General features: G+C 44.0%; 1 protein-coding gene across 2 annotated transcripts in view; it reads right to left on the reverse strand.

Annotated features, from left to right (window-relative positions):
* Positions 1-101: 101 nt before the first annotated feature.
* Positions 102-26,482, reverse strand: part of mnat1 (MNAT1 component of CDK activating kinase) — a 36,951-nt gene continuing 10,570 nt past the window's right edge. For both annotated transcript variants that reach the window (XM_035994470.1, XM_031278536.2), the window contains 5 exons: positions 24,594-24,697; positions 24,262-24,402; positions 22,921-23,052; positions 12,536-12,657; positions 102-304 (listed from right to left, as the gene is read on the reverse strand). In XM_035994470.1, the coding sequence (XP_035850363.1) occupies positions 184-304; positions 12,536-12,657; positions 22,921-23,052; positions 24,262-24,402; positions 24,594-24,697 (620 nt within the window). In that variant the 3' untranslated portion in view covers positions 102-183. The remainder of the gene's footprint in view (positions 305-12,535; positions 12,658-22,920; positions 23,053-24,261; positions 24,403-24,593; positions 24,698-26,482) is intronic.

The raw sequence follows: 26,482 nt of genomic DNA on the forward strand, positions 1-26,482 counted from the left end.
AATCAAACACATTGTTTAAAAAGAAAAAAAGAAATAAAGTCACATACACCTCGACTAAAAATCAGCCAGTGCAACCATCTACCTCGCTACCAGCTTTTGCCCTCTGTAGCATCGTGGCTTTTATTGTCCTTTTAGTCACATTTCTAACCAGTGGCTGTTGCGCTGTTTTAGCTCTGGATGTGCTCAGCGTTTCAGAAGGAACAGCCCACTGAAAGCATCCTGAAGAGCTCGATGACATGCCAAAGCTGAGGTGTATCCTCCAGCTGTGTCCTGAGGCATGGCAGCCCGCACGTGGTTCAGATACCTGAGAACACACAGAGAGCTTTGGTCAGTAACAGCAGTGATGTATTTTGTAAATACAGTGACTGACTGGCAGCCTGAGAGTTGCTTTCAAATAGTAGTTCCTGTGAGTGTAACTTGAGTGTACGTTTATTCTTCATTAAATCCACACTTGAAGTTATTTTTTCTGGCTCTCCACGACCCTTTGGCCCTTTGATGAGATCAACGAAGACAGACGTACCCATACACTTACACTGGAACACCTTGTGCCTAAAAGCCTCTCCAACATGGCGCTATTAAAGTATTATGGGTGTCTTTTATTTTTTAAGTGCTTACAGATGTATCCTGCCAAAGCCCCTTTTCAGGTTCTTAAGCAAAGCCAAAAGTCACTGTTTATTTTCACATTCGTGCACAGACAGAAAAACAGTTGAGCTGTTAATTTTGTCTCCACATCTTGTCACCACGGTGATAGATGTCCCTCTACTTATGAGTTGTGTGTGTATGGGGGGGTTGACCTGTGTTCCTAACCACCCTAATCCTTCCTCCACTGGGTTTTGTGCCGTCAAAAAGTGGTCATTGGGGGAGAAACCTGCTTTCTTGTAGCATCTTTACTATGAAGCTAAAAAAGAAAAGTCCTCCAGCAACCGAGACAACACGTAGCCTTGCCTGTCAATAATGTCTCCCCCTACACCCCCCACCCTGCAGAAATCAGAGTCCTGGCAGCGAGGGCTAAAGCCCTCACACGAGTCTGGCTTTGTGGCCCCTGTTCCTGTGAGCAGGAGAAAACTTCAAAGTGAAATGGGAATCAAGAGCACAGACAGCCCTCTGTGATTTCTGTGCCCATTCAAGCTGCTTTACAGAGTAACCTAACACCTGTGGGGAGGCTCAGAGAGACAGAAAGTTGAGATTTTGTGTGTGTGTGTGTGTGTGTGTGTGTGTGTGTGTGTGCGCGCGCGTGTGTGAATGAGAGATGGACAGGGAGAAAAAGGTGTTAGACTACACGCTGAATAGATCATATTTTGCTTTGGTGTTTTATGATTGTGCGAGGTGCTTTGCTCGTAACACAATAAAACCTTCACTGAAAATAAAAGTTAAAACACATTCGCTAGCATGACTGGGACATAGACACATAAAGTCAAACATTCTTGAATATCACACAAGATGACCTTGTCATGTCTTACAATAGACAGTAAAAGTGAGAGGAAGAGCAGCAAGAGATGTCAATCAGCACACAAAGGCCACTCATCACCCACTAGAGAAGCAACACACAAGTTCAAAACAGGAGGCCCAGTGATTAATAATAACTTCATTAGGCCCAAGCTGCTGTAGCCTGTCCTTCAGAGCACTTGAGGGAGGTCTTCTCATATGGCTTCCTGCATCAGATGAGTGCTATCTATTGATTATATTGTACTGGGCCTTTTTAATGGTGAAAAAAGTGGGCTATTTACAGCTTGGCTAAGTCTGCTCTTCCTGCTAATCTAATCCCCAAGCTACTCATGTGGTCATTCCTTCCAAGAAAGCTGAGAGCTTTGTGTAACTTTATACCTGCCTGCCCCTAAGGAGAGAGAGAGAGAGAGCAAAAAGAGAACATGAAGGAGAGGGAGGAGGAGGGTGAGTGGTGGGAAGTAGAAGGAGGAGGTGAAATCACCTTTGGGTATCATCATCACAAACCCTCTTCTCTTAAACCAACCCTGTCTGCCCTCTGCTCACCCCTAACACCCAAGGTTAGTTCAGTTCTGCTCCATTAACTCAGCGGCGGTATCCGCATCTTCCTGTAAAGGCCCGCCGCATACATGTACATACACATGACCGGCTATAGAAGAAGCTGAAAGATGAACTAGATGACTCTTTTCACATGACTGTACTTGACAATGCTGAAACATTAAGAGTGGACTGGCAACACCTAAGACATGCAACAACATGAAATGCATTAAAAATGTGCAGCACACTTGCCTACAAAAACAGGCAGTCTCTTTACACTGCTTTCAATCATAAAACGAGATACAACACACACACACACACACACACACACACACACACACTATACCCCTCTGAAACAGACGCTTCAAGATCCTCTGACGCTACTGTTTCAGTGTGCAGTGTGCACTCAGTCTCCACCACCTCCCACCCCGTCACCCCCTCCATCCCCTCTCTCTCCCTTTCTCTCTGAGGACTGGACTGCCTTTTGTTCGCAGGGCCCTGAAACCCAAGCCGTGTCGGCCGGTAACATCTTTCACTCTCCGGGCCCCACTGGAGCATTAGCTGCAACTCGATATGGGTCTTTTCAAAGCCTCGTATTATTGGGTAAATATGGGTCACTTTGGACTGGCCCATTATGTTGCTTGGGGGGAGTGGGAAAAGACGAGTGCAGGTGATGAAGACAACTGAATGACACAGTATGACAGTGTGCGTGTCAGACTGCAATTGCCACAAGGGAATATGACAGGGGGTTTCCATTAGTATACACACTCAAAAGACTGATGTATGTTTGGCCAGATGTTTTCTCAGATGAACATCTCAGCATGAGTGTCAAATTTAGATTTCTTTTTCTGTATTCTCAAAAGCATAATAGTTGATAAAGTGCATTATTTTCAACCTCTACTCATACCATCTGCTGTAACCACTTTCTTTCAAAAAGCCATGTGGATCAAAACTGTTCAGAGCCAACAGCATTTTTCCACTTGAGTCTGGAACTCTGAATACCTGGGCAATGTCTCCTGCTAATGCTAATAACGGTCAGAGATTTTCCTGACGGGACCCCGAAAGTATTCTCCTATCCGGCTGCCTGGAAAACACAGCACAGCCCCATCTCTAATTCAAAGTGAAAAGATAAGTGGCATAATGTTCCGGCAGGGTTCTGCGTGATTTCCAGCTGAGAATGTGTGGCTCCTTTTTGTATTTGGATCGACGATGCTACTGCGGAACGGAGGGTGTTTAGGTTCCTTGGGGAAATAGCTGTGAGGTTGGGACTCCAGAGGGAAAACAGACGATATCAGATGGAGGTGCAGGCTGCGTTGGGCCTCTTGTCTAGACTCCATGTGTTGGCTGGAATTGGATTAAGAAGAGCTGTGGAAGCCCAGGCTTGATGGAAAAGAAAAAGAGACCAGTAATGCTACAATGGCTTTTTTAGCAAGCAGACACTTAGTCAACATGCAAACGGCAAAGCAGACCCACGAGACAATGGAGCAATCTGAATCAGTCTTAAACAAAGCTAACTGTAGAATTACTGTATGTGGTTTGGCTGGTTTCTAAAGCCTAACAGTTCAAAGATGCTTACTCTGGATCAATGGAAGTACATTTCGAGGATAATTGCCTGATGTCCCTCCGCTTCCGCTTTCTCTGTGTTGCTGTTCTCAAAATCCGTTCGCTTCGGGAAACAACAACAAAGCTCGAGCTAGCAAGCTACACACTGAAAATGGCAAGTTTTGAAAAAAATATGGATCGTGCAATAAGGCAATAATATGTTATAATATATAGCCCAATATGTTTACAGTATTTACTCTCTAACTGGGACGTTTTGGGAGTGATTGGTGGGGAATGCTATGAAAGAAGTACACGTGGCGATATCCAGCTAATTTAAATAGCTCACGTTACTGTGTTGTGTTAACAGTTAACTTCATTTAATATTGTATGTTGCATTTTCTGTTGCAAGGTGCAAATGTTCCACCAAAACAATTTCCTTCCAGAGACTATTTTGCAGAGCCAGCGCTGTGGGTCCAGAGCTGAGCGACCAAGACGATTGTGATTGGTTTAAAGAAATGCAAACAACCCAGAGCGTTTTTTTCTCCCATCCTAGAATGTATGTGTGGTGTAGCCAGACTTTATTCCACAGCGCTGTGGCGATAGGTCTGGCAATGCGAGACTAAAAGAAGATAAATGGACTCCTTTAACGGGAAACTTGAGACAATATCTGAATGAATGGGATTTTCTAAGGGAATTCATAAATTCTGAAGTCAAGCTGCTTTTTTTTTTATTTCAAAGCACTGACCTGAGACCTAAGCCTCAGCTTGGCACCTGTCCGCTTTCACAGCACCCTCACTGATCCATGGTCAGCATTTGTTTATACTTCAGATGAGAATTTTTGAATTCAGCTTCTCGTCAGCATGATTTATGACCCACACAGAGTACACTGACTTTCAGGCAGTTGGAGAGATAAACTATGTATTCTGTTCAAAGGAACACTGGAAGGAAAAATGACATCTGCAAAGATAAATCCATAAAACCTACCCTACCTGAGACCACTCAAAGGACTGAAGCCTCATTAACTATGTTTATTAAAGCGAAGGAACTTAGACTGGTGTGTTGAGTGCACAAAGAGGGCAGCTGACGAGCATAAGGCAGGCTATATCTGAATAGATACTGCCCCATACTTCTGAAAGTCATGAGGTTGCTGGATGGCAGTGTAAATGTCCGGAAGTCTTCCTTTAGCGCTTTGCTCCGGCAGCGGTTGAGGATTCCTGGCCTGGAAATGATGGGGGCTGGAGGGGGGGGGGGTGCAGAGCCACACACCTGCCAGATGATTTGTCATTATAGGAGGGGTCAGCACTCAGCTGTCACCCCCTAATCACCCATCCTACCCCTTAAGTCAACCCCCCTTTACCCCCCAAACTCCACTCCAGTCCTCCAAAAACACCCCTTGCATTCCTCAGGCAGCTCCGGTTTCACTCACAGCACTGCTGCCCCATCTGCCCCTCCTTCCTACACTCTACCCTGAGGGAAAATGTACCCCTGCGAGAGACACAGCACACTGAGTGCATTGTGTGTATGTGCAATGTGTGCTTATGCCCCTGTGTGTGTGTCTACACAATTCACATGTGTGTGAATACATGTTTTTCTTAGGGCAGAGCTGTTTGTACCAATACCGACGGCGAACCGATGGAGCAGAATTTTACCAGTGGAGAACGTGTGAATTGGTTCAGGCTGCAGTCCAGAAACAAAACCCCCGCAGACAAGCCAAACACAGAGGACTCTCACAGGTATACTATATCTGTCAACAGTGGTCTTTCATCACCACGGGTCAAAGGTCACACTCTTTTCCACTGAATGCAGCTTCCTCTGGGACGTGCAAGTGTGTGAGACAGATCCTCAGCCATCAGCATACCCACTGTCCACCAGATTATCTCAAGTTGTACTCTGTGAGTGCGTCTGAGGGGGGCTCAATGTGGTTACATCATATCTCACAAGCCTATAGACCCCTTATCCATTATCGTGTGTCTTATCATCACCACCGACATGCTGAGTCTGCCTCTCTGCGTCCCAAAAGACAGGAGGAGAAAGAGGTGGGTGTAGCTAACAATTAGTTAAGGGGAGAACATGTTTAGAGTGTTAACAGAAGCTTTGGGTGACACTTGACATTAACACTTATAGAAATACATTCTCATGTGGAGTGACTGACAACCTGTAAGCTGTCTTTAACATTGCAGCTTGTTAGTTTCACTGATAAAGACTAAGAGGTACACTTGTTTTGTGTCTATGAACGACAACACTGTTGAGGTGCCCATGATAAAGGACTATTGTGCTACTTGTGCCCAAACTTCACTTCCTGGTCCAAGCGTCACCTGTCACTACTCATCCAGGGCTCTCTTGTGTGTTGGCCCTGCACCTCCTCTGTCTGACCTGATGGGGGCAACAGAGGCTGTCTGACTGGCTGGGCCATTGGCCTCACACCTAACCGCAGCAGCCGTGGGGCTTGGAGAGGCATCACACATCCTGCTAGCCACTTGATACAGAGAGCATCTTTCTTTTGTCTCCCGAGCTGCCACTTGATAACTCTGCCCCCTGGAGAGCTTAGAGGAAGGAGGGGCGGGGGACAAACCAGACTGGAGAGGGAGGATAATGACATGACATCAGTGTCATCGTTAACCAAATGGGGCCGTAAACAATGGAAGGACATATGCTGTCCAGTGAATGGCTGCTAGCACAAGGCACACCCATATATACACACAGCTAAACCCCTTGACAGTTAGCTGTAACATTCTGGAAATAGAGCCCCGATACAGGGAGGAAGAATAGAGTTTTCTCAGGGGGATAGGTCGCCTCCACAGGTATCAGTTACTGAAGCACCTCAAGCACTGAGGAGAGGCAAAGAGGATATCAATGATGGAGAAAGATGGGAAAAGAGCAAAGAAAAGGGGATAAAGGAAACAAAAAAGGCAGGGAAAGGTACAGCAGGGGGAGGGTAATAATTCATACATCATAGTAAGGAAGTACCTCCTACCATGAGGTGTGCGTGGCATCTCCCCACAGCCAAGCCCCAAATGACGGTAGTTTGTTTTCTTTCTCCAGCTCTTAAGAGGGGAAAATGAGCCAGCTAATCCCCCTGTACATTGCCAGGCCCTTTGCCCCGGGGCTGAAGAGCAGGGAAGAGGCACAGAGTTCAGGTCTGTTGGTGTTTGTGTGAAAAACACAAACAAACTGAGGATGTGTGCACAGCTATAAGCACCATCATGCTCAAAATCCAAGCATGCAACTCTAAAAAGATCCGTGTGTGTTAAAATAGTCAAAAGACATCACCTCACCCTACGCTGGTTGTTGACCCTGTCGCCTCTAGGCTGTGACACAAATAAAACTGGAGGCAAGGGACACTGTTATACTCAGAGTTCAATGTCTGCTGATGTCTCCTTCGCTCGCAATGGCCTGGTTTGGCCTGGCCTGGGTTCATCTTGGGAGGAGACTACTGGTCTGTCTGGCACACAGCCCACAGAGGGAAAACAATAACACTAAAAGCAGACCTCTTTCAGATGACCAGAATACACACAAGACAATTGTTTCTCCCGCTCTGTCATTCTGTAATGCCCGCTCTTTGGGTCAGTAGTGACTCAGTAAACAGCACAAGTAAAAAATCTGCAGTCAACTACAGCGCATGCTTATTTTGACTCATACTTCAAGAAAAGATCAATATTTGCACAGATCTCTGGGAGGGGAAACAATAGTGATCTGGCCTCCACCAGCTCTGTCTGTTAATGGTCTGTTTACTGAAGACAGACAGGATAATGGCCTGGGTGGGGGCTGGTGGAGAGTCGGATGGTGGCCACGCTCCACTCTGTTTCTGATCTAGTTAGTAACGAGGAGACTTAGTACCTACAGTACAAGAAGCTGAGTATGAAAGCAATGTGGTGGCTAGATGCTGTGCATGAAGATGTGGCATTGTGCTGACACAGGTTTGCAAGTCAAATAGCTGGACTTGAGCCTCCACACTTTTATAATGCCTCCACTCTCTTTTGGTTATGCAAATTTTTAAATCTGAGAGTTCCACGGTTACAGTCGAGCTTTTAGATCTAAGCTATGGAAACACTTAAATGGTCAGAGAAGCACTGCATTGAAGTCTATAGTTACTGTCTATGCTGGATCTAGTAACACAAGACAGTGGCACATGCGATGAGTCTGTATTGTGGAAGAAAGGAGGATATCAGATATCTGAGTAACCAAGTTCAGCTTTAGGTCTTGGTTATGGTGGCAACCCCAAAGTATTTTGGAAAAGCCCTACTGTTATGCAAGAGCCAAATAAACAAGTTTTCCCATAAATTGTACTATTTGGCAAAGTCACATAATATTTTAATTGGCTGAATGAGAGCAAACTATGTGCCTTGAGACATTATCTAATAGTAGTAAAAGTAGATCAAAGCACACTGCTCTTGAGGGAGTTCATCTAAGGTCATGCTAACCGGCGCCCAGTCTCCAGCTCATAACTTAAGCATCAAAGCTGGGTTTGTGTGAGAAAGAGTGCGTGAGTGCATGACTATTTGAGGCCAAGAATACAAGACCCGTCTCTCCAAGGTGCCATCACTCTGCTCCCGTCAGTCTCAGCACTCTGACGTGCCGGTGCTTCACCTCAGGTCCCCCGTGGTCAGTGACCTCTGAACCTGCCCCCCCAGCCGCACCCCCCTCTGGCTCTTCCAATGGATATTCGCCTTGCAGGGATCAGAGAACCTGGGATACATAGCTATTCACGGCAATTTCTGGAAATTCCTTTGGAGTAACTGTTTGCTGCATATTGACTGAAAAAGAAGAATATCATGGCTGACTTGCACTTTCATCACAGAGTCAGAGGGAAAAGCAGGGGGGACAAAAGAATGATTTGTATGCAATTTAAACCTCATATACTCCAATTTAGTGATGGCAGAAATGGATTCAAGAGTACTCTATGGACCATGTTTAGTAGCCCTGCTAAACTCCCAGAGCCAAATCCAGGGTCACTGGTAGAGCTGGAAAGATGGAGAGCTCAGACCTGGAGTCAAGCCAACCAGGCAGGGAGAGGCTAGCAAAGCCGGCTGCCAGGAACTGAGGGCTGTGATGGCACCACTGACTATTCTGAATATCTCCCTCCCACCAAAGCACTTAACATGCAGTATATGCCAACACACAAACAAACAAACAAACAGATACACACACCATTCACATAAACACGCAGACGCCAAGGGATGCTTGGAAAGCTAAAGAACACAGGCAGGAGGAGAGCATCACTCAGAGACCCATTAACCCTTGGCTCCCAACCAGAACAGTGAGCAGGCGTCCTTTAAGTACACGTTAAACATAGCTACTCTATGTGTGTGTGCACAAGTGATTTATGTACTTCTGTGTGTCTATGTGTATGTACATATGTCCATAAAAAGATTTAGTCACTTTAAAAGAAGACTTTGGGGCAATTTCCAGGGGATGAAAACAATGTGTTGTTCTCTGTGTTTATGAATGGTCATAGAAAACTATCCATCGCTATTTAACTCACAAGGTGTCTGTTTTGGTGAGCGAAAGTGCTCTGAGGACTACTTCCTTGTGCGGAGAAGTGTATCCCCAGGAGACCAGCTCCAGACTAAACACTCTGCTCATTCAGCTGTTCCCCTTCACCCCACCGACAAGAGACGGATGCTTGACAAGCGCTCCCAACAGAAAACCTCACTTTTTCCACCAATTATAGAAAGCAATGCGGAGTGGGGGGAGGAGGCAAAACTTCATAATATTATACACACTGGCATTTGGCAAAGCGCATTGAGCAACCTCTGTCAGAAAGAGATGGGCTAATTTCAGGGCGACCTGTGCCAACACAAACAACTGTTCTGGCTAGCTTTCTTGTCAGCACTTGAGGTTTGAGTCAAATTTTTCAACGCTCCGCAGCCAATTTCTCTTTCCCCTATTTTCCCCCGTATGATTTGTCCTTGTCCAGAGCCCAGTCTTTCATCGCCTACGCACTCAGAGCTTTAAAAGTATTTTCGTAGAGAACAAACTCAGACCGAGATGCTCATCTACACACACAAGCAAAAATAGGACGTAACATTTTCTTCCAGGTCGCCAGCATGTGGGCTCATCTACAGAAACTGTTTTTTTTATGTATCCAAGTGCTTCCATTCAGGTTATGTCCGTCAGCAGGCGCAGGGTCGGCGTGAGGAGGCGTTTCAGTCTCTGGCTGCTGTGTGCTGGGATTCATATCACAGTCACGATAATGTAAACATCATATGTTTCCGTTTGTGTCTCCAATGCAGTATTTACTTCTACTTTGATTTTGTTTATTAGAGGCTTTTACTGTTCAACATAAAAGCAAGGAGCCATGGCAGGACATTTGGAGTACAGGCTGTAATGTTACATTCATAGTCTACTCATAATTCTCATGGCTCACACATGGTTCTGGGTATGTGCCAGTCAATGAGATGGACAGCACTATACTGCCATTATAGAAACCTCACACAGTAGGGGTCCTATCCTCTGTGGCAAATCATACGCACCTATGCACATCAGGGGGAGAAGCGTTTGGTTATGCATGTGTGTGTAAAATGACGGGGGAGGGGGGCGTGGGGGGTGTAGATGTTGAGGTGAACGCTGAATGGGCACTTTGGAGGCCCCTGTTGCCTGAACATGCAGCCTTTACTCTGCTCCAGTATTGAGGCAGCTGTCTTTAATATAGGAGCTCAGCTCAGCCCATATTTATTCAGGTACAGCTGACAAAGAGGGAGAGACAGTGAAAGAGGCGTGGCCCTTCTTTTTCCTGGCAGCCGTGCAGCACTCCTGCGGTTTTTTTGGGGGCAAAGGGACAAGGCGAAAGAGACACAGACACTGAGACAGAGGGAGAAAGAGAGCGCCGTAGAAGAAAAGAGTGAGTTGAAATAAAAAGCACGGCTCCAGTCAGTCCTGTGTTGACTGGACATCCTGTGCAAGAGACCAGCCCCAGAGGCCCCGGGGCCACCAGGGAGGGGGTGTGTGAGCTCAACTATCCAGTCTCACTTGATGGCTATGTCCAAGACAAATCACCAGTGGTGCTGCTGTCACTGTGGGCCTTGACCAAGACAAACAGCCGTGTTTTAAAATAAGTACCTGCCCCCTCACAGCCCCTTTCACCTCATCCACGCTCAGGCACATCCATATCTCCTCACACATTCAAGCATATTCCCTTCACAGGTCATAGGACTGGAGCTGTAGTCCAACTCTCTACACAGGGGACTCACTTTTCACCCTCTCAACGCTGTATGCATTCTCTCTCCTCTGCACACACGCTTGTGAATATCTACCACATCACACAACTCCCATTGAGGCCAAAATGCTGGGACTGCAATAACAGGGGTGAGTGTGGGTGTGTATGACACAAAGTGTATAGTAGGTTTAAGGGACAACGTATGTATGCATGTCTATGTGCAAGCTTGATCATCTGTATATATCTGAGCTTGCATGCACAAAACCTCAAACTTAGCTGAATCACAAACTGCCAACTGTGCAGAAGTGTCAGCACTATTCCTTGCTTTTACTTAACAGCACATTGCATCTTGGGAGTTGTGGTTTGTCTGAACGGGCCTGTCTGTGTCGCTGCCTGCGGCCTGCACCATTGGGACTGGTGTTCCTTACTGAACAGAACCTTATTTATCTCTGTGGCAGAGCCCTTCCTCTCCAGCATTGGTCCTCCTGGACCCCTGAACTGCTGACACCGGGCCCCCCCTCCTCTTCCTCCGCTCCTCTGAGCTCCAGCATGCGGCAAAAATTGTGAGATGTGTTTCATCTGCATATTGATCAGCCTGGCCAAAAGAAGTCGGACCTCAGCACTTCACTGAATACATAATGTAAATAAGTACCAGTTATTCTGCTTAAACTCTACCGCAATCCTTTAAAGGAAAAGGTTTCACCTTAAGTAGGTCATTTTCCAGGTAATTAGGTACATGTGATTATGCAACAAAAGTCGATAGCAACTTTTATCTGAAGAATAAAGAAGAATTAACTAGAAAACCCTTATCCTAAACATGCTGACATTATGTACATATCCACACATCGCAGCCAAATGAAGGTTATTGTTAGAGTGAAGCAGTGTTGAAAGTCAATGAGCTCGCCCAAAAGACTATGACCCTGTTTTGTTCCTGTCACCCAATAAAAGCAGGCCGCTCTCAGTGTGTGGGCAGGCTTTAGTGCCAGCCAGTTGCAGTGCAGATGGCTGGGCGCTGGGCTGTCTGATGGATAGCTTACATTCGGCGAGAACTGGACCAATGGCGTCGTGGATTGATTGGCCCAAAGGGGCCGTCGGGGGAAAGCACTTCCTGTGTGTGTTAATGGACACTCCTACAGAGGCACTGTGGCGGCTTGTAGCAGGGTGATGGTTGTTACTCCTTCTCTCTCTCACTCTCTCCCAGCCCTCCTCATTTGCTTTCCCTCTCCCAGTGAATCAGAGGAGAGTCAAGTGAGACGAGCCAGGTTTTCCAAGCAGACAGACTCTAGCAGCTACTCTAACCCTACATCAAAACCTTGACAATACACTATTTTAGCTATGTAATAGAATTACAAAACTACAGGATTTAAGTTTAACCAGTAAAACCTGTTTTTACCTGTCCCGTAGCTTACTATAATTTCCTAGAAAGGAACTTTACATTTTTGGGGAGGTCTTTTAAAAGAACTTTATAATTAGGTATCAATTACAAGAAAAATTGAGACAGTATTCAGTTGATATATTTTTAATTAATTAATTACAATTAACTGCTATTATAAGTTAGTGATGGCAGGTCAGCTAAACCTTTACTCTTTTATTACACTTTATATTTACTTGGGATTAAATGGAGCAGTTCTTTTAAAGGAAATTCCACAGAAATTCAAGAGCTGCTTAGAAATTGGACCCAACTAATTAATCTCAACAGTTGCAGAACGTTGTCTCTATTTTTCCTATAGCCTACTTGGCACCAAATGACATAGTTCTTTCCAGGAAACTTCCAAAGAATTTATGAGGAAATAATGTACCTGTTATCGGGTATTCTTCTTTCATTCAACTTGTGTGAGTGTGTAAATAAATTTGTACCCGAGTCTGCCCAGCTGCTCCAGTTCAGGCACTAAGGGGCCATAGGTTTCAACTTGAAGGGGGTTGTAGTGGTACAGAACTTCCTCTATCTTAGGAGCAGGCTGAAGAGACACCGTCTGGCGCTGAAAAAACAACAAGGAAGAGAAAACATTCAACACAGAACAATAATCTTATTGTCTTAGTTTGCAGTATGCAATGGAACACTGGAAACTATGGCTATGGCACAATCAAGATGACACAAACAGGAAAAAAAACTATTTAGAAAAGGCTTCATGTCAATCAAACTGCAGCATTAACAACCACCAGTTCTTGACTGACTGATTTGGCAATAGTTTTGTCTGACAACATTTTCACTATTCCGAGGCACTGCTGGTTTAGTGGAGAAACCTAACTGGGACAAACTGAGCATGTTTTTAGAGGTCAACACACTGTTGGCAACTCAACAAGATTGATCAAGAACAAACGAACATAACATCATGCAGGAGAACTGTGGTGGGGAAATTCTAAGTAATGACAACACCACTGTTGTTGCATCCACATGATACAGCCTTCCATAATCGCGCACGGGCCCCAACCCCTCCTCCACACAGTTGCTAGTAGCCAAGGAGGACACGGAGGATTAAAAAAACATGATGGACTCTTCAGAAGAGGTAATTATCTTCACTCAAGTTTCTGTGCGTGAAAGTCGCCAGACAACAACAATTTCTAAATACAGCCATGCGGAGAAATACAGAGAGAGTTTTGTGAAGCTGATAGTCTTAATTAGCTTTGTATCAACTCATTTGGCAATGGCTTGAATGTAACGGACGTTCATTAATATAAAAAAGTTACACACTAAAGCTTTAATTTGGTAGGCTAGTGTAAGTGTGTAGGAAGTGCCATGTTTGTGGGTTTAGCTGTGATTATTTACTATTTGCGTTGTCTTTCCGCAGATTGACCTAAAACAATGTCAATCTAAACTGGGTGAATCTAAATATCACTTAAATTAGACAAATCCTCAGGATTGTTCAACTTACAGAAGTTTTACAAAATTGTTACACTGCTGGGTCTCCTACAGTCATAAGACCTGCAGTGTCAAGGACAGAAAACTGTAGTCTGAAAACCCCCTTTGATCCATAAGTACTCAAAGTTAAGATTTCAGTCGGGCTACTCCAGTTCCTAATGCTCTTAACCATGGTGATGGAGTGAGAAACATGATACTTTTTAAGGACACTGTAGATTTGTTCGATTTGGGGCTCTGCCATCAAAAGGGGATTTCCACACAGCGTCAAACTACTTTGATTTCTCCAGCATTTAAGTAATGAGACTCAGAAGATGAGCCAGACTCATGAAACAAACCTGGAATTAAAAAGATGAATCCTAAACAAACACTGACTATTTTAGAGAGTAGTAAAGGAACTCAGACAAAGCAGAGATAAAAAGATAAGTGAGAAAGCAAAGAAAAGAGTAGTGGGGGAGTATAAACAACAGAACACAGAGGGGAGCTGATGAAAACCAAACTAAACGAGTAACATGTGCCCGGCGGCCTCAGACTGCCCGCCCTCACACATGCTTTGCGAACCCATGCGAGCGCACACACAGGGAAATAAAACAACCAAAGCTGAGCTGGAAGTTACAAAAGCATTAAGTGATGAACACTGAGATGAGACAGCAATGGATGCAGAGTTTATCAGCCAAACACAACATGATGGTAATTGTTCTAATAAGACCAGTATGTAGGACAGTTAAGCCCCAGACACACCAAAGCAGTCGGACTGATCAGTCAGCTCCCCGAGGTCCAAAAAGTGCCTCAGAACACACCGAAGCAACGCCGACTTGAGCTTACGTTCTGCGCCGTGTGCAAGACATAATACATCTCCATAACAGCAGGCGGCGCTAATCTGTATTGTTGCCCAAAAAGTTAAAACCCGCAGCTGATTGGACGAACGCGTCACGTGGGTTGGATTTTTCAACCGGGCATAATGGCGGCTTCGTTCAGAATACAATCTCATATTTTACGAAGATAGTTCACCGAAACGTGTTTCTGAAAACATTTTAAGCAAGAAATAGGCCATGCAGTTGCTGAATCTGTCTTCATTTCAGATCGACAAAGGTCAGTTTAAAAGATTTTCGTCAGATTTTGATAGGCTTAGTCATGCACATCCTGCTCGTCATTTCCAGGTTAGCACTCCACCAATCAGATTGGTCATTGAGTCCGACTGCCCGCCCTCCAACCCAGCAAGTCACGTCGGCCAAAATGAAGGCCGACAGCTCCTCCAACGGACGACGGCACGGAACACACCGAACTCGAGGGCTGACCTGTCCAATGGCCGATTACTGGGTTGGTGTGTCAGGGCCATAAGACAAACCAATAAACACACACACAAAGAAAACTTATACTGTACTCTTATAACGTAATACATCATCAATATGTAGTGTTGAAGCAATCCAGGATTTATTTTGTCATTAGGTTATTTCTATACTTTTCTTCAACATGCCTCATCAATTTCTACTTTAGTGTGTGATTTCCTTAATTTCGCAGTAGGGTTGGGTGATATGACAATGTATACCGTTAAACAATATAAATGTGTCTATCGTCAGAATATATCTGGCTGTATTAGGCCATTGTAGGCAATGTTGCAAATCAATGAGCAGGACTACTTTACGGCAGAATTATGTTTTGATACAATGTTAGCATCAATGTCAGGTACTTAATTCACTAGATTAGCTAAACATAAGACACTCCTTTCTACTTATTTTATCCATAAACATATATTCAGTAGATTTTTTTTAGAAAATGTACTATATCATGATATATATCAATATTGCAATATAACTTGACATATACTGGGATACAGGATTTTATCCATATCATCCAATACTTTTTCCCAGAATGACTTAACTATCTTAACAGAACAAGCCTGAACCCGTTGCATTCAGTGGTGGTTTATACATGTAGGTGGGGGAAGGAGCAGGTGAGTGAAAGAAATAGTGAAAGAACGTCTACTCAAAATGCCATGTATTTTGGTAGCATTACATTATGCTTATGAAACTACTGCTGCTGAAATAACAAGTATTGTTCTTTTCCAGGATTGAGTTATTTCTTTTTATATAATAAATACAATCACATCAAACCTTTGCTCCTTGACTGTAAGGGATACTAACATGTGACATTTATCTGTTGGTTAACTTACTTTATCCAAAATTATAAGAAAAAAAACACCTAATCAAATAATGAACCCAAGAACAGATTGTATTTTGGCCTATTGCCCATATGCGCATGCCCTGTTTTTAAAAACTATTTAATGCTTTAGATTTACATTGTTGGATTTTTCCTTTAAAACAAAAATGCTAGACATGCTTCTTTATGGTTTTCATTCAACCTTAAACCCCAAGGTGCCAGCGATCCCCTATCCTGTCCCATCCATTCACCCAACACAGTAGAGCCCCATCACAGGCTAATAAAACCCAGACCAACAGACCCAAACTCAGTCACTCTCCCTCACTTTCGCACCCCTTCAGTCTCTCCATCCATCTTCTTTCAGACTTTCAGCACTGTTTAACTCCCCCACTGCGCCAATCACTGGGACGAAGGGTAGAGTGAGAAACAGAAGAAGAAAAGTTTACAATGTTGGAGTGATAGGAAAGAGAGAGGCAAATTGGGAGTTGCAGATAGCTAAAGGGCAGTAAATCAGATTTTTGAGCGACAGACAGAACAGAGCCAACCCCTAGTCTAGAGAAATTTCTGTTGCATTCCACTGCAAGGGCACCTTGAAAACTGCAGAGACACATCATTACAAACAAACACAGCACAAGACATGCATACACAAGAACCAGCTTTGCTCTTCTGAATATATTTACAAAAAAAATCTGCAAGGAAATTATTGATTTCTAGTACTTCTAAGCTGCTTGGATACAAGACAAGCTGTCTGTCTAGTTAACGCAGAGCTGTGCCGTCTCATACCTGCGCTGTCCTCCACCTAATAATACTGCTGAAGCTTTCAATCATGAACTCATTATGTCTTATTAAAAGCTTGTGTAAATTACGGCATTTGAATGTTGTTTTCCAAATGCTCTGGTGAAAGAAAGCAACAGAAGGGGAGAGAGAGGGGACCCCCAGCTGGTCACAGCAGACCAGAAATGGCTAAGGGACAAGGGGCCACTGGAACAACACCACTGAAAAAACCAACACAAACATCTGCTTTTCACATCACGGAGGCCCACCTTACTACCTACACAACATTCTGTGTGCCTTCATGATGCTTTCAAGTTTATTTTATATAAGTATAACAGTTTTTAAGACTCTTAGTATACCCCTGTGACACTAAAACAAAACTCTTGGGGTCATCAATCTTAATAAAACTGCAGGGGAGGATGATTTGAGGAAATCACCATCGTGCCAGAGGGAGTAGTCCTGCTTCTTCTGGTCTTGTGATCCTCCTACATCTAACCTCAGGTCCAGATAGAGTTATAATGATCTTGCAATACCAGCTTCAATTTCCAGGAGTGGAATCGTTTTAAAAGGTCAAGTAATGCCGTCACTGTTGCCTCATTATGGTGGAGGGGACAAGTGCTGGCTTGGAAAACTGTTAAGCACTCTATATGCTTCTGGGGGGGTTGAATTTGGCTTGTGATGTGCCGTCACATTACTCTTTCTTAACTCTGCTGTCCACCTTAACAGTGCCCTCTGGGAAAGCAACAGGGTTAACTCATCTGACAGAGTGGTATGGCAGATATTCATGTGACTTTTATGGGACAGGGGTCTCATAAAAGTCACAATTAGGGCTGAACGATTTTTGAAAATAATCTAATTGTGATTTTTTTCCCAAATATTGCAATTGCGATTCGATTTTTTTTTTAAGCTTTGTCTTCTGTATTATTCAACAAAGACAAACAATAAATCATTTTATAGTATGAACAACACAATTACACACTAGACAGTTAAAAAAGTAAAAATATAGTATATACACACACACACACAACAGTGTAATTTTTTACAGTGCACAGAGAGGAGCTGCCTCCAGCCCCTCCCCCTCGTGAAGTTGCGTGCTGCAGTGTGCACTTGTTCGGAGAGGCTATCGTTACGTTAGCTAGTTGCTGGTGTTCTTGCCGTGGGATTAACTGTACTAATAAAACTGTTGAAACACCGCGGCCACGCTGCTGTGAAAGCTCCCCGAACGTCATTTATCTGAGTCTGGTTGTTACCCCTCTCAGTGGCAGCTCCTCCACTCATATCTTTATAACGGAGCTAACCGGAGCTAACAGCTAATCAGAGCTAGTTGCCAACCGAGCCTTCAGTTCTGCGTGTCTGTATCCATTAACTGCATGTATGGACTCGAACCAGAATAAAACCCTTAATTTTATTAAAATGGCTGTAAAAGTTTTAAACTACAACTCAGAGTTGTTTGAATGACAGAAATCAGCTCAAGGTACGGCGTAGCGTTAGCGTGCTAGTTGATGGTTTTCTCTGCGGAGTGCAGACTGATTTGCTCTCGCGAGTCATGTGACCAAATCGCAGCCTTTGCGATTAGGAAATCGCGTTTTAACATATCGCGATATTATCGCAAATGCAATTAATCGTTCAGCCCTAGTCATAATACTTGTAAAGTATGAGAGTTCTGCCCGCGAGGCATAGCACTGAATGTACCAAAGTTTACATTAAAAACGAGATGGATGGGATGGTCCTAGATTTTGAAAACTATTATTGACAAGCCACAAGAAACACATGCTACACACACACTGCACTATCCAGCCCCAACTCTCCTCTGACTTTGCAGCTCAGCAGGACACATCAAGGTGGCTTAGAGACTAACCTCTTCATCAGCACCTCCCCACCACATCCACAGACACACACAAAACCACATACAGTTGCATGGTTCCCGAGGGTTTTGGGGGGGCCACAGCTGGCTCCAGCAGAGCTCCAGAGGCAGTGAGGCTCTCGTCACTAATGCACAATGTGATAATGAGAACAATGGAAAGGGAAACAGTGGTCAGCATTGTATAGAGGATAAAATTATTAAACCCAGTTAGGGGCCAGCCTAGTGCCATCCCATCCTCAGCTCTCACTTCCTTCTTCTTCCCTGGCACTGCCAGTGCTTCTGTATGGATAAAGAGCTTTGGGCTGCCCACTGGCCCACAGAGCAGCAAGTAGCAAGTGTAAAAGCTGCTGCCCACACAGTGCCTCCCCTCGCCTTACAAGTTTAAATATAACTGTCTGTCCAGTGGCAGCTGCCCCAGCGCAAAGCCCCTAAAGCTGACAACTCCTTTTTTCTGCTGGGCAGGGTGAGGCCTACCTAACAGGACCAAGCCAGGGGCAGGGGCAGAGGTGGGAATGCCTACATGTGCTAGTGCCAATCAGGGCTGACGGTTCTCTTTACCCCCTGAGCTGACCCCCTCTCTCCCTAGGCCAAAGGGCAAAGGGTTATGCACTCTCCCACATAAAACTATTGGTTTGTGGATGCTTTATATGTCAATATCTAATAACAATAATACGTTTATATATATGACAACACAAATATCTGCCTGATATTATTTGTCTCAAGAGTGTGAATAAGGGAAATGAAAATGAAGATAGTGAAATAGTGAGTGGGGGTTGGGGCGAGTATGTAGCCACAACCTTGCAGGTAAAACAGGTTAGGCCAGTCTGCCAGAGTAAAGTAAAGCAGAGCTTGGCCTGCGCTGACGAGGCAACTGAGCAGAGGTCACTGTAGAGGACAACTAAACCAAGTAAATCAGGCCTGAGTAAACAAGCTCACACCATGAGCGTGTGTGTGTGTACTTGTGTTTGTGTTTTCTGTGGCAGTCAAATACCACTGCCTAAGTGTAGAATGGAATAAAGCCAGAGAGAACCCGGGGTTATTTCCGTCAGCTACACATCTATGTTTAGGGATAAACTTTCCACCCACATTTGGCCGACTGTGTGTGCGAGTTGCTCTTTGTTTATGCGTTTGTGCCGTCTGCTTTCATTAGGTGCCCATGCTGGCCTCGTCAGGTATGTCAGCTGCTCTGCCGCCTGTGAGGAGTGGATTGGGGCTCAGCAGTGCTGGAACCTAGGACCTTTCATCTAAGATGGCGCTGAAAGCTGCCCCAAGGTGGAGAGATTCCCTATCGGTCAACCGCTTTCAGGAATGGGACAGTGTGGCAGCTGAGGACATTCCCAAACACATACACTCTTAGACTAGAAAACACAATAACTTTACTGCCAGAAACAAACAAAGCCAACATGCTTACAAGCTATCAAAAACACAATTACTCGTACAAATCAAATTTATATGCTAATAACCCTCAACTCATGTTCATGTTTTGCTCTGAGCAGGTGCCAAGCACCATGACAAGAGTCATGGTGCTTGGCACTGAGTCTGGTCTTATGTGTCAGACAACAACAAGCAACCTGTTTAAACAGTGAATAGTTTCCTCCCTCCTATACAGAGAGTCTCTTTTGAGATCAGCGGACATCTATTTTAAAAAGGCACTTTATTCTTCAAAGGATGTTTACTCAGACTGGGTGAGGGGAGTGTGCGTTTTGTTTGTGTGCGAGTGTGAGTGTGACTGTGTGTATGTGTGTGTGTGTGTGTGTGTGTGTGTGTGTGTGTGTGTGTGTGTGTGTGTGTGTGTGTGTGTGTGTGTGTGTGTGTGTGTCTCGGTTCAATAGAGTGCCTACAAAGTGAGGGATTAGTCAGTGATTCCAGACCATTCCTGAGGCAAGACCAGGCCCATCCCACCTCACATCACACCTGGACCGAGACTACTTTCCCTCAGGATCGGCTAACTTCCTCAAGCATCCGTTCACCAACATGTTAACACACAACCAGAATAATTAGGATCAGGGTTGGAGTCCCCTTCATCAACTCCTGGAAAATCACCTAGGCAAAGAGTAGTGGCAGCATAGCTGAGATGCCCCCATGCATGTTCCCAGTAAACAACATGACACAACTAGATGCAATATTAGATCACTCTTTAAATAAAGACTGGGGAAGCTGAGGAATAATTGGCATCCTCACGTTCCATGGATTGGACGGCTCAGAGACAGGCAGATATGTCATTCCACAAGTGACGGCTCACCTTGGCCCGGGGTGAAGCAGCTGGCTGAAGTGCTAGTTGGGCAGGTGGTGGTGGGTAAGGGGATATTAAGGGCACCATGAATTTCTGCTTCCGTGACTGGTGAACTTGTACATCACCAAAAACATTGCGATGAAAAAAAACAAGAGGTCATGCATCAGCCCTCTGTCCATTCATCACTGTCACAATCTGTTTCTCCTTTGTGTATGTGATTCACAAGAAAGCATTGCTACTGGGAGCTACTAAAGAGTATTTTGATTGTCAATTAATCTTTCTGTATTGTTTTCTTCAAATTAATCTATTATTTGTTTTGTGAAAACGGTCCATCACAATTTCCAGAGCCCAAAGTGACATTGTCAAATTGCTCGTTTTGTCTGACCAACAGTAAAAAACCCAATGATAAATCAGTTTCCAATGATAAAAAACTGAAAAAAAGAACCACAACCTCACATTTGAGATGCTGGAACCAGTGAATGTTTTGCATTTTTGCTTGATAAATGACTTAAGTGACTGAATATAACAATGGTTGTCCATCAATTTTCTGACAAATGACTAATCAATTAATGAGTAAACATTTCAGCACTAATTAATATTCCTGTCAGTGAAGAGAGGAGCACAAATCAGCTTAAATGTGAATAAAGACATATCATGGAAATGTAGTCCAGCTTTAGAAATGTGTTTTTACAATTGCCTCCCCTAATTTCTGCTGAAGAAAAACTGAAACCTTGCTTGGAAGAAGGGACCACAAGCTCGCAGATAAATGAATTCCAGCAATCTGCAGGAATCCACCGCTCTGTGCTGAAACCCCACCAAGTCAAACAGAAGTCATTCTTATGGACTTTGAAGTGAAGGGAAATCCAAACCCACACGTTCCCCTGACTCAAGTCTCTCAGTCCAACACAGCAGATGCATGGTTAGAGATCTGCTACACCAACAGGAGCTCAGGGACGGGAGGATGAAGAGAAATGGGAAGAAAGAAGCGAGGAAAACAGCCGCAGACGAAGCCAAGAGCAATACAATCGTGCTGTTTCTCTCTCCATCAGCAAGTTTAACTTCACGGTGTATATCAAGGGGGTGAGAGTCAGAGTACCAAATCCTCCATTTGGATTAATGCAATGCTTTTCCATGGGTTGGTGGAAGAGTCAGTTGTCTCTGGAGTTTAATGAGTTAATTAATGTTTTTTCTCAATGATTATTACTGCATTAGATTATTTAACCCAGACGTTCCAAAGAGCTATGCCAATGGATAACACATTAAAATGGGCAGGATAGGCAAAAAAAAGTTTTTTTTCTTCAAAAGATGGGAAAAGAGAGAACTGGGTTATACCTGAGTATGTCAAAACGTAGTTCCAGCTTGAGCCTAGGTGAGTACTAAGCAGATATCTCTCCCACGCATCACTGAACTGTGGGAAGACAACCATGCCTCATGAGGGTTGCTGTGGGGGTGGGTGGGGGTGATGACACAGCCTATCTCATCACAGTAAAATGAAAATAAACGACTGAAAACCTAAACGATAGCCAAATGAAAGGTCTCTCCAGACAGGGTGAGCACAAAGCTGCAAGCTCAAAACGGCCAGAGCCCTGAGCCCACATGCTCTCCCTGTGGGTCCCACCGTACGCCCACAGGAATGTGATGACATGATTGACAGGGTAAGGGCCCTGTTCCCACACTGAAGTAGCACCAGACACGGAGGAACATCCTCCCTTTGAAGGTCTGGACTTTTATCACTGCTCTATTGTCAACAAACACTCCACATGAAGTTTAAATTAGCACTGAACTAAAATCACTCCAAGACCTTAACTGTTCAGACCCACTATACAACCAGTGCATAGAGGTATGCAACCATGTGACCTTAACCTGCATGGGCTCATTGTAAATATAGTAGCCATTTGTTATTTATGATAAGCGATGGTATAGCTTCTTCAAGCTATCATGTTTCACAGTGCTCACATTGCTTTCACCTGAAGCAGCAAAGCCCACTCTGACAAATGCATGCAAGGTCGTGTTCGGACCGACATTACCACAGCATGACATTTTTTTGCCTTCTCATTCATTTGAATAAGGCCACTCTGTGTTACGACTGTTTACCTCTAGATTGCCAAAGTGAAAAATAAAATAATTGCTGCCGCGATAACTTTGCAGAATTGTAGAACGCTTCCTCATAATATTATAAACCATTGTCCTGGGCTTCCTGGATGGTAATTCATTATCTCACAAGTAGCTGAAACGACACGCACCCACCAACGCAGTCCCTGGCATGTTTTGAGCACAGGCAAGAGGCTGTCACTTTGAATTTGTATGTATGAACTGGGGTTAAAGAGCTAATAAGCCTAAAGTGTTGCACTCACCATATGGATTCCAGTTGAAAATAAACTGGTAGGTTTGACCGCCTGCTTCTGTTGCTCTATCTGGGTCTCCAGCTTGGCAGCGCGGACCTTGTGCTGGGCAAGCAAGATGGTGGCAGGAAGTTGAGACTGCTCCTGGAGAAACAAATGGGATTTTATGAGAATGTTAATCTAAGTGAGTGTGATAAATGCAACAAAGTGCTCCATCCAGAACTGCTCAGCTGACACTTATATATGTTGAAGCCTTCTCTTTTTGTAACTGTTGCATGTTGAGAAAAGATGAAAACAGAAGCAGCCCCAATACCCACCCAATCAGCATAGGGTGCTTTCAGGCTATCAGACACATTATTGATGCAAGCCATATCAACAAAATTGTGGCACTGCAGGGAACGCTACTTCAAGTGCACTGCGCCGCCTTCACCTCCATTAAATGCAAGGTCGGGCATTTCAATTTCTCCAGTGGAGTCTTGCCAAGCACAGAGGTCTGTTCTTAGACCTCTGTGCAAGCTTGGACACTTTGTTCACTGAAAAGGTAGGACATTTGTGATGGTGTGGACAGCCACAGTAGGACAGTCTAGAGGTGTCTTAGCATTTAACAATAAACCAAAAGTGATTTAATGGCTTCCAACACCAATAAGTCCTGGTTTGACTGAATGTACTTGCTTTATTTGGATGACATCACATGGTTAAATGCTCCTCATTTCACAAAAATGTTGAGAAAAAAAGTTATTACGTTCAAGAAAAAAATAAGCCTGGAGACAAATACTGTAAAATGTTGTTGTTTACATTAGATAAGAACAATAATCAAGAAGTGTGTTACAAGTTCCCAGTGATGTGTTTTATTGATTAGTTAACCACTGCTTCAGCAAACAGCAACAAGGAATCTAAATGTATGTGTTGGTGTATGTGTGTGAGACCACAGGGATGTACAGAGGTCAAAGTTCAGGACAGTTCCCCCAGGGGGGGTTGGAGCTGATCTCATCTGCCTACAGTCAACAGGCCCTGTGCCTTAAACAAACAAACACACAGCTTAGCCTGCTATCTGTGATGGTCCTTCAGCAGCACGCTCTGCAGGAACAATCACTTCCAAAGCCTGCAGCTCAACACAATGGAGCCAGGAGGCTTTGGAATCACAGAATGAGAACAATGCAGCCCACAGCACAATGACTGGTAATAGTCTCTTAATGATCTCACAGCCATGAACCCTCAGGCTGTGTGTGTGTGTGTGTGTGTGTGTGTGTGTGTGTGTGTGTGTGTGTGTGTGTGTCAGATATGGAACATCTGTCATAATGTGACAGCTTTTTGCTCACCAGACTGTGGACATACAACAAGTTTGGATCTCACCAGTTCATCCAGCAGAGCCTGCTTATTCTTCCTTTTGGCCTGTAGCTGCCTCTGCTCCTCCTGCAGCAAGTCCAGTCTCCGCTGCTCATTGCCCTGCTGCTCCAGCAACAACAGCTCCTCCAGCTCCTCCTGCTCTCGTGTCTGAGGAGAACAGGGATGTTGCAAAATGTCGTGTCACATCTTTGACCACAGGGCTGACTTCCCACCAGCCGTAGCAATGCCATATTGTACTTTATCCTACACTTTGACTTCTCCAAGGTGTTTATTTTAGCACCTAATTATCATTATTAATGAAGGTATTATGCATGTATGGGAAAATACTCGGTACATACAAGTTTAACCTTATTCCTCTGGATGAGATCTCTGTTCTCCCTCTGGTACTGCTCCATCCGCAGCTTGGTGTTCTCCACCTCAATGTTGTTTGTCAGGTTATACACTACATTGAGAAAACACAAACCAGTGTAAAGGGGACAATATACGGTAACACTTTACTTGAAGGTATCTACATAAGAGTGACATGACACTGTCATGAACACATGACACTGTCATGACACAGTCATGACACATGAACCCTAACCCTAACTTGTCATGACAAAAACCAAATGAGACTTACTAGTTTATAATGTTTATGACACGTTCATGACAGTGTGTGTCATGTCACTCTTATGTAGATACCTTCAAGTAAAGTGTAACCCAATATACTTCATAAGAAGTTAACTTCTCTCTCAGCTCACTTTTCATGCACATTTCAACAGCCGAGTGCAACACTATGAACATCTTTCAGGAGACGAGACAGTCTGAAAATGTGCGCCGTTATGCCCATTTTTAAATAACACCCCTGTTCACAACCACTGTTCAAAACCACAATACTATTATTTTCAATTATAGTCTAGATCTAAAGAGTTCCAGAGATAACAAATACGGACATCTGAAATACTGGAAAACAGTGTATAAAATGAGGTTCAAGACATGTAGAATTTTCCATTTGATGGAATGGTTCAGCCTTAAAAATGACATCTGGTAATTCAATATTTCTCTCAACCTAACTGAGATACTGACACACTGGAGAGAGCGAATACAGAATGTATACTCATATGCTGTTGTCAAGCTATGGGGAAAAAAATGAACTTCAAGGCTGCTTAAGAGGAAATTTAACGAGAATTTTGAGTGTTTAACAAGGTAAAAAACAAAGGAGGTAGTCAACTTAAAGAGCCCCTATTATGCTTTTTTGGATTTTTCTAGTCTTTTAGTGTGTTATATAGTTTTTTGTGTATGTAATAGATGTATAAAGTACAAACCCCAATTCCAATGAAGTTGGGACATTGGGTAAAACGTAAATAAAAACAGAATACAATGATTTGCAAATCCTTTTCAACCTATATTCAATTGAATACACTACAAAGACAAGATATTTAATGTTCAAACTGATACATTTTATTGTTTTTTTACAAATATTCACTCATTTTGAATTTAATGCCTGCAACACGTTCCAAAAAAGTTGGGACAGGGGCATGTTTACCACTGTGTTACATCACCTTTTCTTTTAACAACACCCAATAAGCGTTTGGGAACTGAGGACACTAATTGTTGATGCTTTGTAGGTGGAATTATTTCCCATTCTTGCTTGATGTACGACTTCAGTTGCTCAACAGTCCAGTGTCTCCATTGTCGTATTTTGTGCTTCACAATGCACCACATATTTTCAATGGGAGACAGGTCTGGACTGCAGGCAGGCCAGTCTAGTACCCGCACTCTTTTACTACCAAGCCACGCTGTTGTAACATGTGCAGAATGTGGCTTGGCATTGTCTGGCTGAAATTAGCAGGGACGTCACTGAAAAAGACTTTGCTTGGATGGCAGTATATGTTGCTCCAAACCCTTTATGTACCTTTCAGCATTAATGGTGCCTTCACAGATGTGCAAGTTACCCATGCCATGGGCACTAACACACCCCCATACCATCACAGATGCCTGCTTTTGAACTTTGCGCTGATAACAATCTGAATGGCCCTTTTCCTTTTTGGCCCGGAGGATATGACGTCCTTGATTTCCAAAAACAATTTGAAATGTGGACTCGTCAGACCACAGCACACTTTTCCACTTTGCGTCAGTCCATCTCAGGTGAGCTCGGGCCGAGAGAAGCTGGCGGCATTTCTGGGTGTTGTTGATATATGGCTTTTGCTTTGCATGGCAGAGTTTTAACTTGCACTTGTAGATGTAG

This window comes from Sander lucioperca, chromosome 18, assembly GCF_008315115.2.
Source record: "Sander lucioperca isolate FBNREF2018 chromosome 18, SLUC_FBN_1.2, whole genome shotgun sequence".
Lineage (NCBI taxonomy): Eukaryota > Metazoa > Chordata > Actinopteri > Perciformes > Percidae > Sander > Sander lucioperca.